This window comes from Mauremys mutica, chromosome 10, assembly GCF_020497125.1.
Source record: "Mauremys mutica isolate MM-2020 ecotype Southern chromosome 10, ASM2049712v1, whole genome shotgun sequence".
Classification (NCBI taxonomy): domain Eukaryota; kingdom Metazoa; phylum Chordata; order Testudines; family Geoemydidae; genus Mauremys; species Mauremys mutica.
Window position 1 is genome coordinate 25,072,195 of NC_059081.1, and position 12,056 is coordinate 25,084,250.

The 12,056-nt window shown below is 38.2% G+C and overlaps 1 protein-coding gene across 2 annotated transcripts in view; it reads left to right on the forward strand.

The window, feature by feature from the left end:
* ACVR2A (activin A receptor type 2A) overlaps positions 1 to 12,056 on the forward strand; it is a 121,537-nt gene that overhangs the window by 50,382 nt on the left and 59,099 nt on the right. For both annotated transcript variants that reach the window (XM_045032127.1, XM_045032126.1), the window contains exons 2-3: positions 5,680 to 5,887; positions 9,751 to 9,860. In XM_045032127.1, coding sequence (XP_044888062.1) covers positions 9,812 to 9,860 — 49 coding nt within the window. In that variant the 5' untranslated portion in view covers positions 5,680 to 5,887; positions 9,751 to 9,811. The remainder of the gene's footprint in view (positions 1 to 5,679; positions 5,888 to 9,750; positions 9,861 to 12,056) is intronic.

Consider the following 12,056-nt stretch of genomic DNA (forward strand, 5'->3'; position numbering starts at 1 on the left):
AGGTAAATACAAGCAGGGACAGATTAAACATCAGTGGCTCACATGTTTATAGGAGAGCCCTTAAAATGAAGTGGGCAGTTAACACCTCCGCAGTCTTAAGAGGATGGAGGGTTAGTTGATGGCAGGGTTTGTTACAAGTTGCTGCAATGTGCCAAAAAGCCCAGTGTCAAGTCCATGTTTTTAGTGTCTAGTAGAGTTATGAATTTAAGCTCTCAGGCTCCTTTTTTGACAGCGTACAGGTTTCCACTGAGGATGAGGACTGAAGTTTATTTTGGAATGGCTTTTTTGTGAAGTGTTGAGCTACTATTCCTCTAAACATTCATATGGTACTAGAATGAGCAAAGCAATATAATCCTGAATTTATCAGCATTAGGTTCAGCAAGATTCTGCACAAGTTTGACTTCAAATCAGGAAATCAGTTTAGAATATCTTTAAGACCATCCATCCCTATTCAAGACAGCACTTAAGTGCATAAGTCCTGATGACTTCAGTGGATCTTAAGCATGTGCTGAAGTGCTATCCAAAATCAGGTGTTCCTGAATCAGGGTTTTATATTGGAAGGGACTTCTTGGTTAATTATATGTTTGTGGTGTTTTTTCATTAAAGATGTTGAAAGTTTTATAGTTTCTACATCTTTATACCTTTTATTTAAGACAATTAAAATCTGAATTCTGAACTTTTACGAGAAAGGTCTGAGGTGATGTTTTATAAAACAAATGTTCCCATACAGAGTCTTGCAAAGAAGAATATTGTGTTGATTCATTAATAACCAACTCTAGTGTCTCTTATACAGTGCATACTTATTGTATTGCTGGAGAATTTTGGCTGAAGCATGTGGTGTGCACTCCAATCAATTTATAATGTCTTCATTTTTCATCTTCTGTGTAAGAATCACACTGAAATATCCAGTCTAACTGGAGAGGAGAATGTTGGCTCCTCACCTCTTCCTACTCTGTTTTTCATTGTAGGGATTGGGCTGTAAAAAAACTACTATGTACCTTCTGTTGGTGAGTGAGGAGAGATGATGAAATTCTGAAATGTTCACCGATGTGCAAGTTTCTTCTCCAGAGATTGTCTGGAAAGAGTGATAAGTGTCCATCACTTGTCTGTGTCATTATTTGTATATGTAGGGAAGTAAAAATTTTCAATTTTTTTTAACACTGAACATGAGAAATATGTTAGTGATTTATGTTGGAACTTGTGGTGTACAGATTGTGATCTGATGATGAAACAGGAGAAATGTCTGTTAATAATTTTGTTTAACAGAATTGCAAATGGTGATAGAAGGAACTTAGTTTCAAGAAGCAGATCCAATTGAAGAATTTGGGATGTCTTCACACATGGCAGCACATGGTTGCAAGGAAAAGATGTTGATACGGTCCTCTTACTCTAGAGTACTTTTAGGTTTTACTCTAATTCTTATTTATTCATTTAATCTGAAGACTGGGAAATTACTTCAATTACAAGATAACTTTTAAACCTTCTACAAAATATACTCCAAATACCTACGTAATGCTCAGGAACTGCCTGAATCAGAGTTGCCAGTTTATGTACTTATGTACAGTTCATAAGCTCAGAATGTTAAAACAGCAGCTACCAACCAGTACTAGGAAGTCCTCAAGAATGTAGCAAAAAATCTAATCAATCAGTTCTTTTTTGGTCTCTTAGGTAGGCTAGCTTTTTTTATTTCTGCTTCAGGAAGACTATATTCAGAGAGTCATTGCTCTTAATATTTGTGGAGTTTTTGCTCTCCTCGTGATTGTCCACTTAATAGTCAGATCATATGAGAGTAATTAGTTTATGAAGCTCAGTTTATTCTGTTTCAGGGGAATGTAAAAGATTCTAGTTCCCATTTTACGCAGTTATGAAAGTAAACAATGCATGGAATTTGGTGTAGAAAAATCTGGGTTCTGTTACCATCACTGTCGTCATTTTGCTCTGAAACATTACTATTTTACAGTTTTATACTGCCACCCATCACCATAATATCTGAGTGCCTTCCATGTAAAATCAATAGCAAATTCCATGGTGGACTTCATGGAGCCTCTGGCATGTCCTCCTTTTTTGGGTCAAAACTGCTTGGGATATTTTTTTTGGGGGGGGGGGGAGGGAGTTTGAATTATGTCACTTATAGTGGACAGGCCTTTTCAAAAAAGAAGGCATTGCAACATTTCCTAAAGATGGACAGACTCTAGATTTGCCTGATCTCTTCTGAAAGATTGGTGAGAGGATCTAGCTATGGAACAGAGAATGTTTGTTTTGTTCTCAGCTTTTGCATGTTTCATCCTGGACTTTGAGATGTGCATTGTCTTTGAGTGTGGCTGTAATGGTGTTCAGTAGATCAGTGGGTCTTGGATATAGCTGGGGATTCATGCATTACTTACTTAAACTGCATTGGAAGCTGACTGAAAACCAGTGGAGGAAAATATTACTATCGTTCAACTGATGCTGCCAAAACTCCTCACTCTCACCATCCTGAGGGGATACGGCTTGCCGGTCACCTACAGTGGAATCCAAACTCTCTCTGACTCAGTGAGAGGGGTTACTTACCCTTCAGTAACTATTATTCTTTTGGGTGGACCCCTCAACCCAACTTTCATCTGTGCTTTTTGGAGTTCTCGTCTCCTGTAGACTTTGACTTGTGAGGGAACTGAGGGAGGGTTGCAGCCACTCATGCCTTCACGCAAAAAGTATGAGGACCTCCATGACTTTAAGATTAAGCTAGATAAGTTTATGGAGGAGATGGTATAATAGGATAACGGGCTTAGTCAATAGGTCAATTAAGTGCCACACTGGTAAATAGTACAATGGGTCAATGATATGATATTCTTAACCTTTTTCCAGAGGGTATGGCTGGAGAGTCTTGCCCGCATGCTCGGGGTTCAGCTGACCGCCATATTTGGGGTCGGGAAGGAATTTTCCTCCAGGGCAGATTGGCAGTGGCCCTGGAGGTTTTTCGCCTTCCTCCGAAGCATGGGGCAGGGGTCCCTTGCTAAAGGAGTGGGTAGATCGGCTTATGTGGCCTGCATCTTGCAGGAGGTCAGACTAGATGATCATAATGGTCCCTTCTGATCTTGAATTCTATGATTCTATGAGACACAGGAAACATGCTGACAGATATGGCTCTTCTAAAAAAGTGTGTGTGTGTCTCACACAAGGCATATGCACATCTTCAGTTTGATCCACTCCAACCTCTCAATCAACAGTTATTGTTGGGTAAGTGTAGACATGAACGGAGGGTGAGATGCATTAACTTGCTGAGGTACCAATTAGTTTGTTTGTTTTGTTTGTTAAAGCTGAAATCTAACAAATTAGATTTGCCCATTTGGTAAGTATAATAGACCAGTATTGGAAAGTAATATAATTAGGATAACCCCTTTTTGAGCTGGGGAGCCCTAGCTTATTGAATTTACCTCTTACGTTCTTTTCAGTTCTGTTTCTATCTTGGACAGTATTTCTCAGATCTCAGCCAATTGATAGTTCACTTAATTTGCCCAGAACCACATAAACTATAAATTGTTGATTATTTACGTAAGTGTAGCTACCACAGATGTTCCAGGCACATACTGAACACACAACATGCATGCAGTCTTGTAAATGATTAGCATAGACCAGTGTTGCAGCTCACTAGCTATATGAAGGAATAATAACAAATCAGGGTTTTTTATTGAATTGCTTACCAATTTTTCATCTCCAATGCATTTATCACCCTTCAAATAATTATCTAATGGTGTAAAGATGCACTTATCTTAAGGCACTATTATAAATGTGGTTCCTGCTATTTCTTGTTTGGTTTGATAGAGACTAGTTTAAAGCATCTCAAGCAATTGTTTAAAGTACTTTAAAGATCTTTTAGGGTAATATACTTGAACTAAAAATGAGAAATGTGGTTTGCCTAGTTAAAATCCAAAATATAGTTAGTTGAGGTCTTGCTAGAAAGAGTGTTTCGGCTTATTTGCATTAAACACATACAATTTCTGAAATGAAAGCTTGTCACTTCTCAATTGTGGTAATCCTAGGAATGGGGTGAGTCCAAGTGTCTGGTGACACTTCTGTTTTTGCAGCTTTGATGGGTTTAGCAACTCCAGGGTCCACAGCTTGGACCATGTTCAATATCATGGATTCAAGGTTCACTGAAGGGGGCTGCTCTCATTTCTAGTGAATGGGTGCCAAATGGCTCTTGACTTTCAGCTGTTTCTCTACTACTTCCCTTGATATCCAGTAGATGGCATCAGTGTATTACAGATTTTTTGTATTTTGGTCTTAGTTGGAGGATTCTTGTTTATTTCAAATACTGTATTTTTCTATATTACTCAGACTATTAATTGGAATTTCACAATTTCTTTTAATATTACAGAATTCTACCCCCGGTTAGATGCTTGTATCTATAAATAGTCTTTCCTCCTTGTGCTATGTAATCCACATTTCTAGTGTGTGGCAATCATTTGGAAAAGAAACCAAACAAATCCTTTATAGTTCCTATAAACTTAAAAGACCTAGTCATGCATTCTTTGATTTTTATATATAAGCATTTCACATCTTTAAAAAAAAAAAAAGTTTACAATAGAACAAGACATTATTTTGAAGGAAGACGACTGGTTAACCATATATGGAGAATAGTGCCTTTTGATTGACACAGAGGTGTGTGCAGCTTCACATCTGGGGTGAGAACTGTTGTTTGGGATTTTTTGAGGTGTCAGGAAGTTTGACCTCTGGAAACTTCTTTTAGTTTTGTCTGTCTCTCACTGAAAATTATTTCCTAAACAGCTTATTTGACTTTGCCCCTACAGCCAACCCACTCCCCCCCCCCCCCCCATTTCTGGTATTTAACTTCCTGTAGATGGACAAAGACGGGAATCCTAACCACATTCAAACCATGTGAGTTCCTGTCTAAGAATTTAACAGTATCTTGAAAACTTAGTTAAATATCAGCCTGGATCCCCTGGGTATGTACTTGGACAGCTAGCCTGAGCTGCTGCCTGTGCTACCATGGCTGTACTGCTATTTTTAGTGTACTTGCTTGAGCAGAACTACTAGCATGGGGACATCTACATGAGCTAGGAAGCATACCTCTTAGCTCAAATGTAGGTGAACACTATGCAATTAATTGGGTTATTTTTTCAAACTTTTCTTCACAACTGCAAGGGTTAAAAACTTCTTTAAGAGCTGAGCTAATGAAGTAATCGGGTGACCCTAGGTGATGGAGGGGTGCTAAGACAAGAAGTGAGGCAACCTTTGAAAACTGGGTAAATTCTGCTAACTAATGCTGCTTTGGAATTTAAGACCACCATTATTTGACTAATACTTACTGATTAAGCTCTATCCTTTAGCCAATAAAATCTTTGGTTACAGCCATATAATGAGAAGCTGTGCCAAAATTTGTCACTTATTTGGTAAGAAATATTTTCCAGCCTTCTACAAATCTTGATAAGCTATGCGTTGTTCGGGCTATATCATTAAATTTAACAGAATACCTTTGTTTTAGCTGCTATTGTTTTTGTTTCAGTACCTGTTTAGAATGCATGTTAACTTTTAAATATAGTAATGAGAAGAGAACTTGAATATTAGTAATGGTATCAATATAAGAAGCTTATATGCAGCCTGATTTTTAGTGTTCAAATGTGCTTCAGCCTTCAGAATCCAGTGGTTTAACATTAAATTATTTTTAATTCCAAATAGGTGCCATACTAGGCAGATCAGAAACACAGGAGTGCATCTACTATAATGCTAATTGGGAAAAGGATAAAACGAATCGCAGTGGCATTGAACCTTGTTATGGTGATAAAGATAAAAGACGACACTGCTTTGCTACATGGAAGAATATTTCTGGATCAATTGATATTGTGAAACAAGGTTGTTGGCTGGATGATATCAACTGTTACGATAGGTGAGAAAATTTTAACTATCTTATGTATAATAATGCTTTAAACCAAGTTTACCGGGGGAAAAAAAAGGCTAGTTAGAAGACACGTTATAGTACATTGGTCACTATATTAGAAGCCAGAATTTTTGAATTTAGGTGCCTACAGTTCCCATTAAATTTGTTAACAAAGCTTTTACTTTATCTGGCATGTTGGAAGAAGGAAGGGTGCCAGTAAGTAAAATAAAAACCTAAGAGGTTAACTAAGAGGGAGGGAGTTTGGGTGTGGGGAGGGCTCAGGGCTGGGGGTTAGGGCACAGGGCATGGCCTCTGAGAGGGAGTTTGGGTGCTTGAGGGGGCTCGAGGTGGGGGGTGCAGGGTGCAGGATCCAGGCACCACTTACTTGGGGTGGCTCCCCACAAGCAGTGACTGTCCCTGTTGCTCCTAGGCAGAGCACGGCTAGGTGGCTTTGTGCTCTGCCTGCATATTGAGCGCTGGCTCCGGGAACCAATGGGAGCTGTAGGGGTAGCGCCTGCAAGGGACGAGTGCGCAGAGCTGCCTAGCCATGCCTCCACCCATAGGCACTGCCCCCGGAGCAGCGCACAAAGTCCCCTAGCCGTACCTCTGCATAGAAGGGGACAGCAGGGGACAGGGAGCCGCCTGAGGTGAGGGCCGCCCCTGCACCCAAACTCCCTCCCAGAGCCCATGTCCTGCTCCCCCTCCCACACTCAGGACCCCTTGTGGCCGTTCCTCCACCTAGGAGCAGCAGGGACATGTTGCCATTTCCAGGGAGCCAGGCAGAGAGCCTGCCGGCCCCACACCAACCAGACTATAAACCAGACTTTCAATGAAGATCAGAAATGCCAGTTTATAGAGCTTTCCAGTTGGTAAAGTGCAGGATAACACAGCTTTTACTGCAATAAAGAGTCCTGTGGCACCTTATAGACTAACAGATGTACTGGAGCATAAGTTTATGCTCCAGTACATCTGTTAGTCTGTAAGGTGCCTTACATCTGTTAGTCTGTAAGGTGCCACAGGACTCTTTATTGCTGTTTACAGATCCAGACTAATACAGCTACCCCTCTGATACTTAACAGCTTTTACTGTAGTTAGACATATTTTCAGAGAGGTTGAACACTTTCATCTTCCATTGACTCATAGAAATAGTGACAAACTTGAAGCATTCGTATTTTTTTAAATTTTTCCCTTCTGGTCCCTTAAAGTTAATTTTAAAAGTACTGCTTATTACTGAATGATTTAAGTAAAGTATTCAAACTAGTGCCTAAAGGTATACTCCTAGGGGTAGAATTTTAAAAGCACTTTAGAAGTCCAGCTCTCATTGGACCCTAAACCATTATTCAGACATGTCAATATATAGCTTGATTGTCAACATTTCTGAGCACCTAGAAGCTCCGACTGAGGCCAGTGGCAGCTTCCGTGTGCTCATAATTTCTGAAAATCGTGGCCTTTTTTGTGTAACTGATGGCCAGTCAGATATGGTAAGCAATAACACACACAACAGAATTGTATTGGGGTATCAGTAGGCATTGGTTGGGTCCTAGGCCGAATGCTAAAGATTACAACCATCTAATTGATCACTGTATGGTACTCTGAAGAATTATTTTGGAGCTACAAAATGTCTTTATACCAGTGTTGGGAGAGGGAGGAGAAGGAAGAAAAGGAATGCATTAAATTTCTAGTATTGTCTTTGCATTACTAAAATGTTTCCAAAAAACTTGAACAAAACTTAAAAAAAAAAAATTAATCTTACAAATCTTCATATCTTTAACAAAAAAAATTGTTCAACTTTACTTGTATCAGTGGAAGAAAGTGATAGTCATTATAGTCCTCTTTACCTCATAAAGAGGTTTTATACCTTTAAGTTCATCAGTAAAAAGCAGATTAAGGAAAAATTGTAATTCTGATTTGCCAGTTCCTCAGAAGTAGCAAAGCATCTATAGAGTAGTTTTCCCCACTCTGACTGAAGTGTTGCTGTGCTGAAGGGAAAAAGGCAGTTTTTATGAAATCTTGTCAACTGCTATGCACAGTGTTGTAGAACTGTATTTCAACCATCACGGGGAGGTAGTTAGACTATGTTCCCTTTTCAGGGGAAGGGTAGGTGTGGGGGGTATATTTCTAACTTGAGGTTTAATGTTATTACTATCAAATTTTAAAACTTTAAGGAGGGATTTTCTACAGTGCTTATTATTGGCCTAATTCTCACTGGAAATCCATGAGAATTTTGGCACTAATTACAAATGAGAGGAGACCTAAGAATTTTCAAGAGTGCTTGGAACTGCCTCACTCAAAGCTTCCTACGAAGACAAAAAAAGATTTGGAAGAAGTCAAAGGGTGTGGGAGGAGTGAAAAGTTGAAGAGGAAGAGGAAGATTTTTTTTTTTGAGAGTAGACAAAATTGCACTAGTCTAGTTAAACTGGTACAACCCCAGGTGGATAATCTTATCTCGGTGTAAGAGTGGCTTTTTCTTTTAAGATAGGTTTAAATTGCCCCATGTGAACGTTCACAGTTTTTGTATCAGCCTGTTCTTGACCAGATGAGTCAATCTTAAGGGCCTGTCTAAACATGGAGTTATTCAGGAATAGCTGTTGCACTTCAAATTCATACTCTACCTTGATCCAAATTAACTTTCAAGTGTGGAAAGCCCTAAGTTATGTGGAATTGCACCAGTTATGTTGATTAAACCCTACATTTTCTAGAGAAATAAAGGGAGCTAAGGAAGTAGGAGCGAATGCTAATCTTTTCTTTATAGCATACTATACACAGCATTTAGTGAACAAAAAAATTAAAATATTAAAACTTGGCTCTGGTTCTTAAATAACCATTGATTTTGGTAATCAATATTATCTACTACATTTCAGTAAACTATTCTTTTTTGGTTTTGTGCCAGGACATCACTGTTTTGTTTTATTATTGGAATACAAGATTTCTGAATAGTGTTCTAATTGGAAACATTATAATATCTGTTGTATATAACTTTGTTAGTTGGCGAAGGACTATTGCAGTTCACTAAACTTTTAAGCTTATGGTATACCAAACTCCAAATAGTGCCAGACAAAGAATATCAAGCAATGAATGAATTATGACAGAAACAGTTGCAATTATAATGAGCAAGTCTTCTAATTGTATATAAAACAGCAGCCTTCAGCCACTTCTCCAACAGATTCAAACTCCTTCCTAGAATTCTTCACTATTTTTTGCTCTCTGGTATAGAGACAACTTCTATTGTCTTACCTTCCCTCTCCTGAGTTCTTAGGGGTTTTTTTTGGTGGTTTTTCCTCACCAATTTATGTCATGTCTTTTCATGTGTCATAGTTCTAGATTGTTACTGCAATAAGCTCTGGCTTTGGGCAAAGTTAATGTTTGGCTGCACAAAAATTTCCTGTGTTCTTCCTTTTAAAAGGTGTTTTTCCCCTAACAGCCTCACACTGAAGGTTTCATGGATAAACTCAAGTCATTCAAAGTACTCATTTTATTTATTATGCCACATTTAAATTGGGTTCATAAATTGTTAAAACCTCCACCTGCACTACCCCCTCCTCTTGCAAGAGGAATTTTTGAAACCCAGCTTGCTGGTGGCTTTTTTGGGATGCTAGCATGTTTGCAACTTGCAAGGTTAGGAAGACTATCTCTGCATCAAGGTTGATCAAGGTTGTTATATTTCTGCAAATGGAAGTAGACCTGCATTGAAATATTTTCTCTCCTCAATTTAGCATGATATTCTGATAACACCATCTTAGTCTAGTGGATCACAATTTTCAAAAGTTCATTTCCAAAGTTAACTTTGTAGCTAATATATACAATATTTGCTCTTGTACAAAGGAAGTCCGTTTTAAATGAACAAAAATGACATTTCTGGTGCTCTCTTACAGGACTGATTGTATAGAAAAGAAAGACAGCCCTGACGTGTTCTTCTGTTGCTGTGAAGGCAACATGTGTAATGAACGTTTTTTCTATTTTCCAGAGATGGAAGTAACACAGCGTAAGTTGGTTTAACATTCAAAAGAAATGGTTTTGGAGTATTGGCCAGAATACAGTTTCTGTATGTTTAGGAGGGAAGACTTTTTTTCCAGAATATTTTGGGTAGCTTCTGTTAGTTTTCCCTTTTCCAAACATATGTGGAAGAGGATTTTTTGGTAACTATAGTGGTTCAGAGTTGGTTGTATTAGTGTAAATAATTTGATCTGGGCAGTAGACTAACTTTTTTCAGCTTGAAATGAAAGGCCTATGTTTTGGAACAAAACCATTCAAATTGATAAAGCTATTCTAAGCTAGTAGGGGGCATCTATCCTTGGCAACCTGTTCAGAAAAATCTGATCAGGAAGGCTAAATAGAATTATTTCATACTCTTTTGAAAATCTAAACAAAAATCCATTATTTTAAATCTCATCTTAGGTGTAAGTAAATGCAACTGGTTGTGTTTGAAATGGCCATAATGCCATAGCACACCCAACCTGTGCATGTGCTACCTTACAGATGCCTGCCCTGGAGTAGGTAGGTACTTTCTTGTAAAATGGTCTGTTTAATTTTGTAATTTATTAAATGAACTCATTGTCATTGCAGGGCACACTTGTAATTTATTAAAAAAAAAAAAAGTCTGCTAAAAAGAACACACACAAGGCTACTAAGAAAACTGCCTGGAAATCCATTTTGGGGGGGCGGAATCCTGTGCATGATGTTTTTAAGTAATAACTTTAAAAATTTGCCAGGCTATTTTTCCATGTCTTCCAACTAAGGTGCTTAACCTGTTAAACACTACTAGGTCACCCTAATGACAAATATCCATTTGAAAAGTATGGTGTGTATGTGTGTGTGTGTATATATATGTGTGTATATGTATATATATATATATGTGTGTGTGTGTGTGTATATATATATATATATTTTTTTAAATTTACAACTCCTCGCCTGTGCGCCCCCTCCTAGCCACCACACACACCCCGCAAAAGCATTAATTAAAAGGGTGAGATGATCTGCTTTCATCGATATGAACAGTATTGCTGCTTTATGGGTTATCCATAGAGTGAGTGGGTGTATAAGTAATTATTTTAAAACAATTTATTTACGTTAATTTTGTTCTCATAAATATTTCAAATTAAGTTTGAAATTGACAACAATGTTAAAGACGAAACTTAATATCTATTATTTAAATTATTTCTCTCTCAGTTGGTGGTTGGGATGTGTGATTTCTTCTGGGGGGGTAGTTCTCTTCCACGTCCCAAAACAGTACGACCTCCTGATCACAGCAATATAGCAGGATATACAGCCAAAAAATTAATTGACCTATCACTTTGGAGCTGACAGTAGGGACTCACTACACTCTTTTTCTTTCCCCCCCCCCCCCCCCCCCCGTCTCCCAAGTACAAAATATAGAGGAGATGCTCTACAGACTCCCTAGACCCATGTCATCCATGAATGCCTTTTTGAAAACAGAAGACTTCATCTTGAAGTTGCTAGTAAATCCTGGGATAAAGAGCTAGAGCATCGTTTAAAGGCATTACAATGGTCCATTTTATTACGCAATGCAAAATGTGCTTCTGTAGATTTATGATCATGTTTAATTCAAGAAAAAAATTATTTAGAATGAATTTGGTATGGCAAAGACTACAGAAGATCATTTTTCCCTTACGGCTACATGCTGGCACTATGGTGAAGATGGACACACTTCTGCGCAGGCTATAGGAATGTCCTCTTTCTATAGAAATAGGTTGACATTAGAATTAAAATTATTTTCGGATTTAACAATCTAACATAGTTTTGAGAATTGCATATTAGAATATTTTGCTGCAAATTCATTCTCCTTGGCACAGCATTCGTGGTACTTGAGGAGTCATGATTACAAAGCGAATGATTTTACAGAGGTGGAAAAGTAAATCAATGTGCTCAGTAGGATCAATGTATTCAGATCTACTGGCCAAAGCAAGAGTCACTTTCTGCCACCTGGATCAGTGATGTGAATTTGAGGAAATCTTTGCTCTGTTTAAAAGAAACATTTAACTAGGGAATGTCTAAAGGTCTAATAGCCTGTCCAAGACCCCTGACCTTTTTGCCTCTGCTTCCATGCTGCCTGACCCTGTCGAGTCTGCATTGTTCTTCCCCATGAGTTTTGAAAGTATTGATTTCTTTGGTTTTATAGTTTAAGGTTGATTTAAATGTTTTTTTGCAAATGCATGTTAAC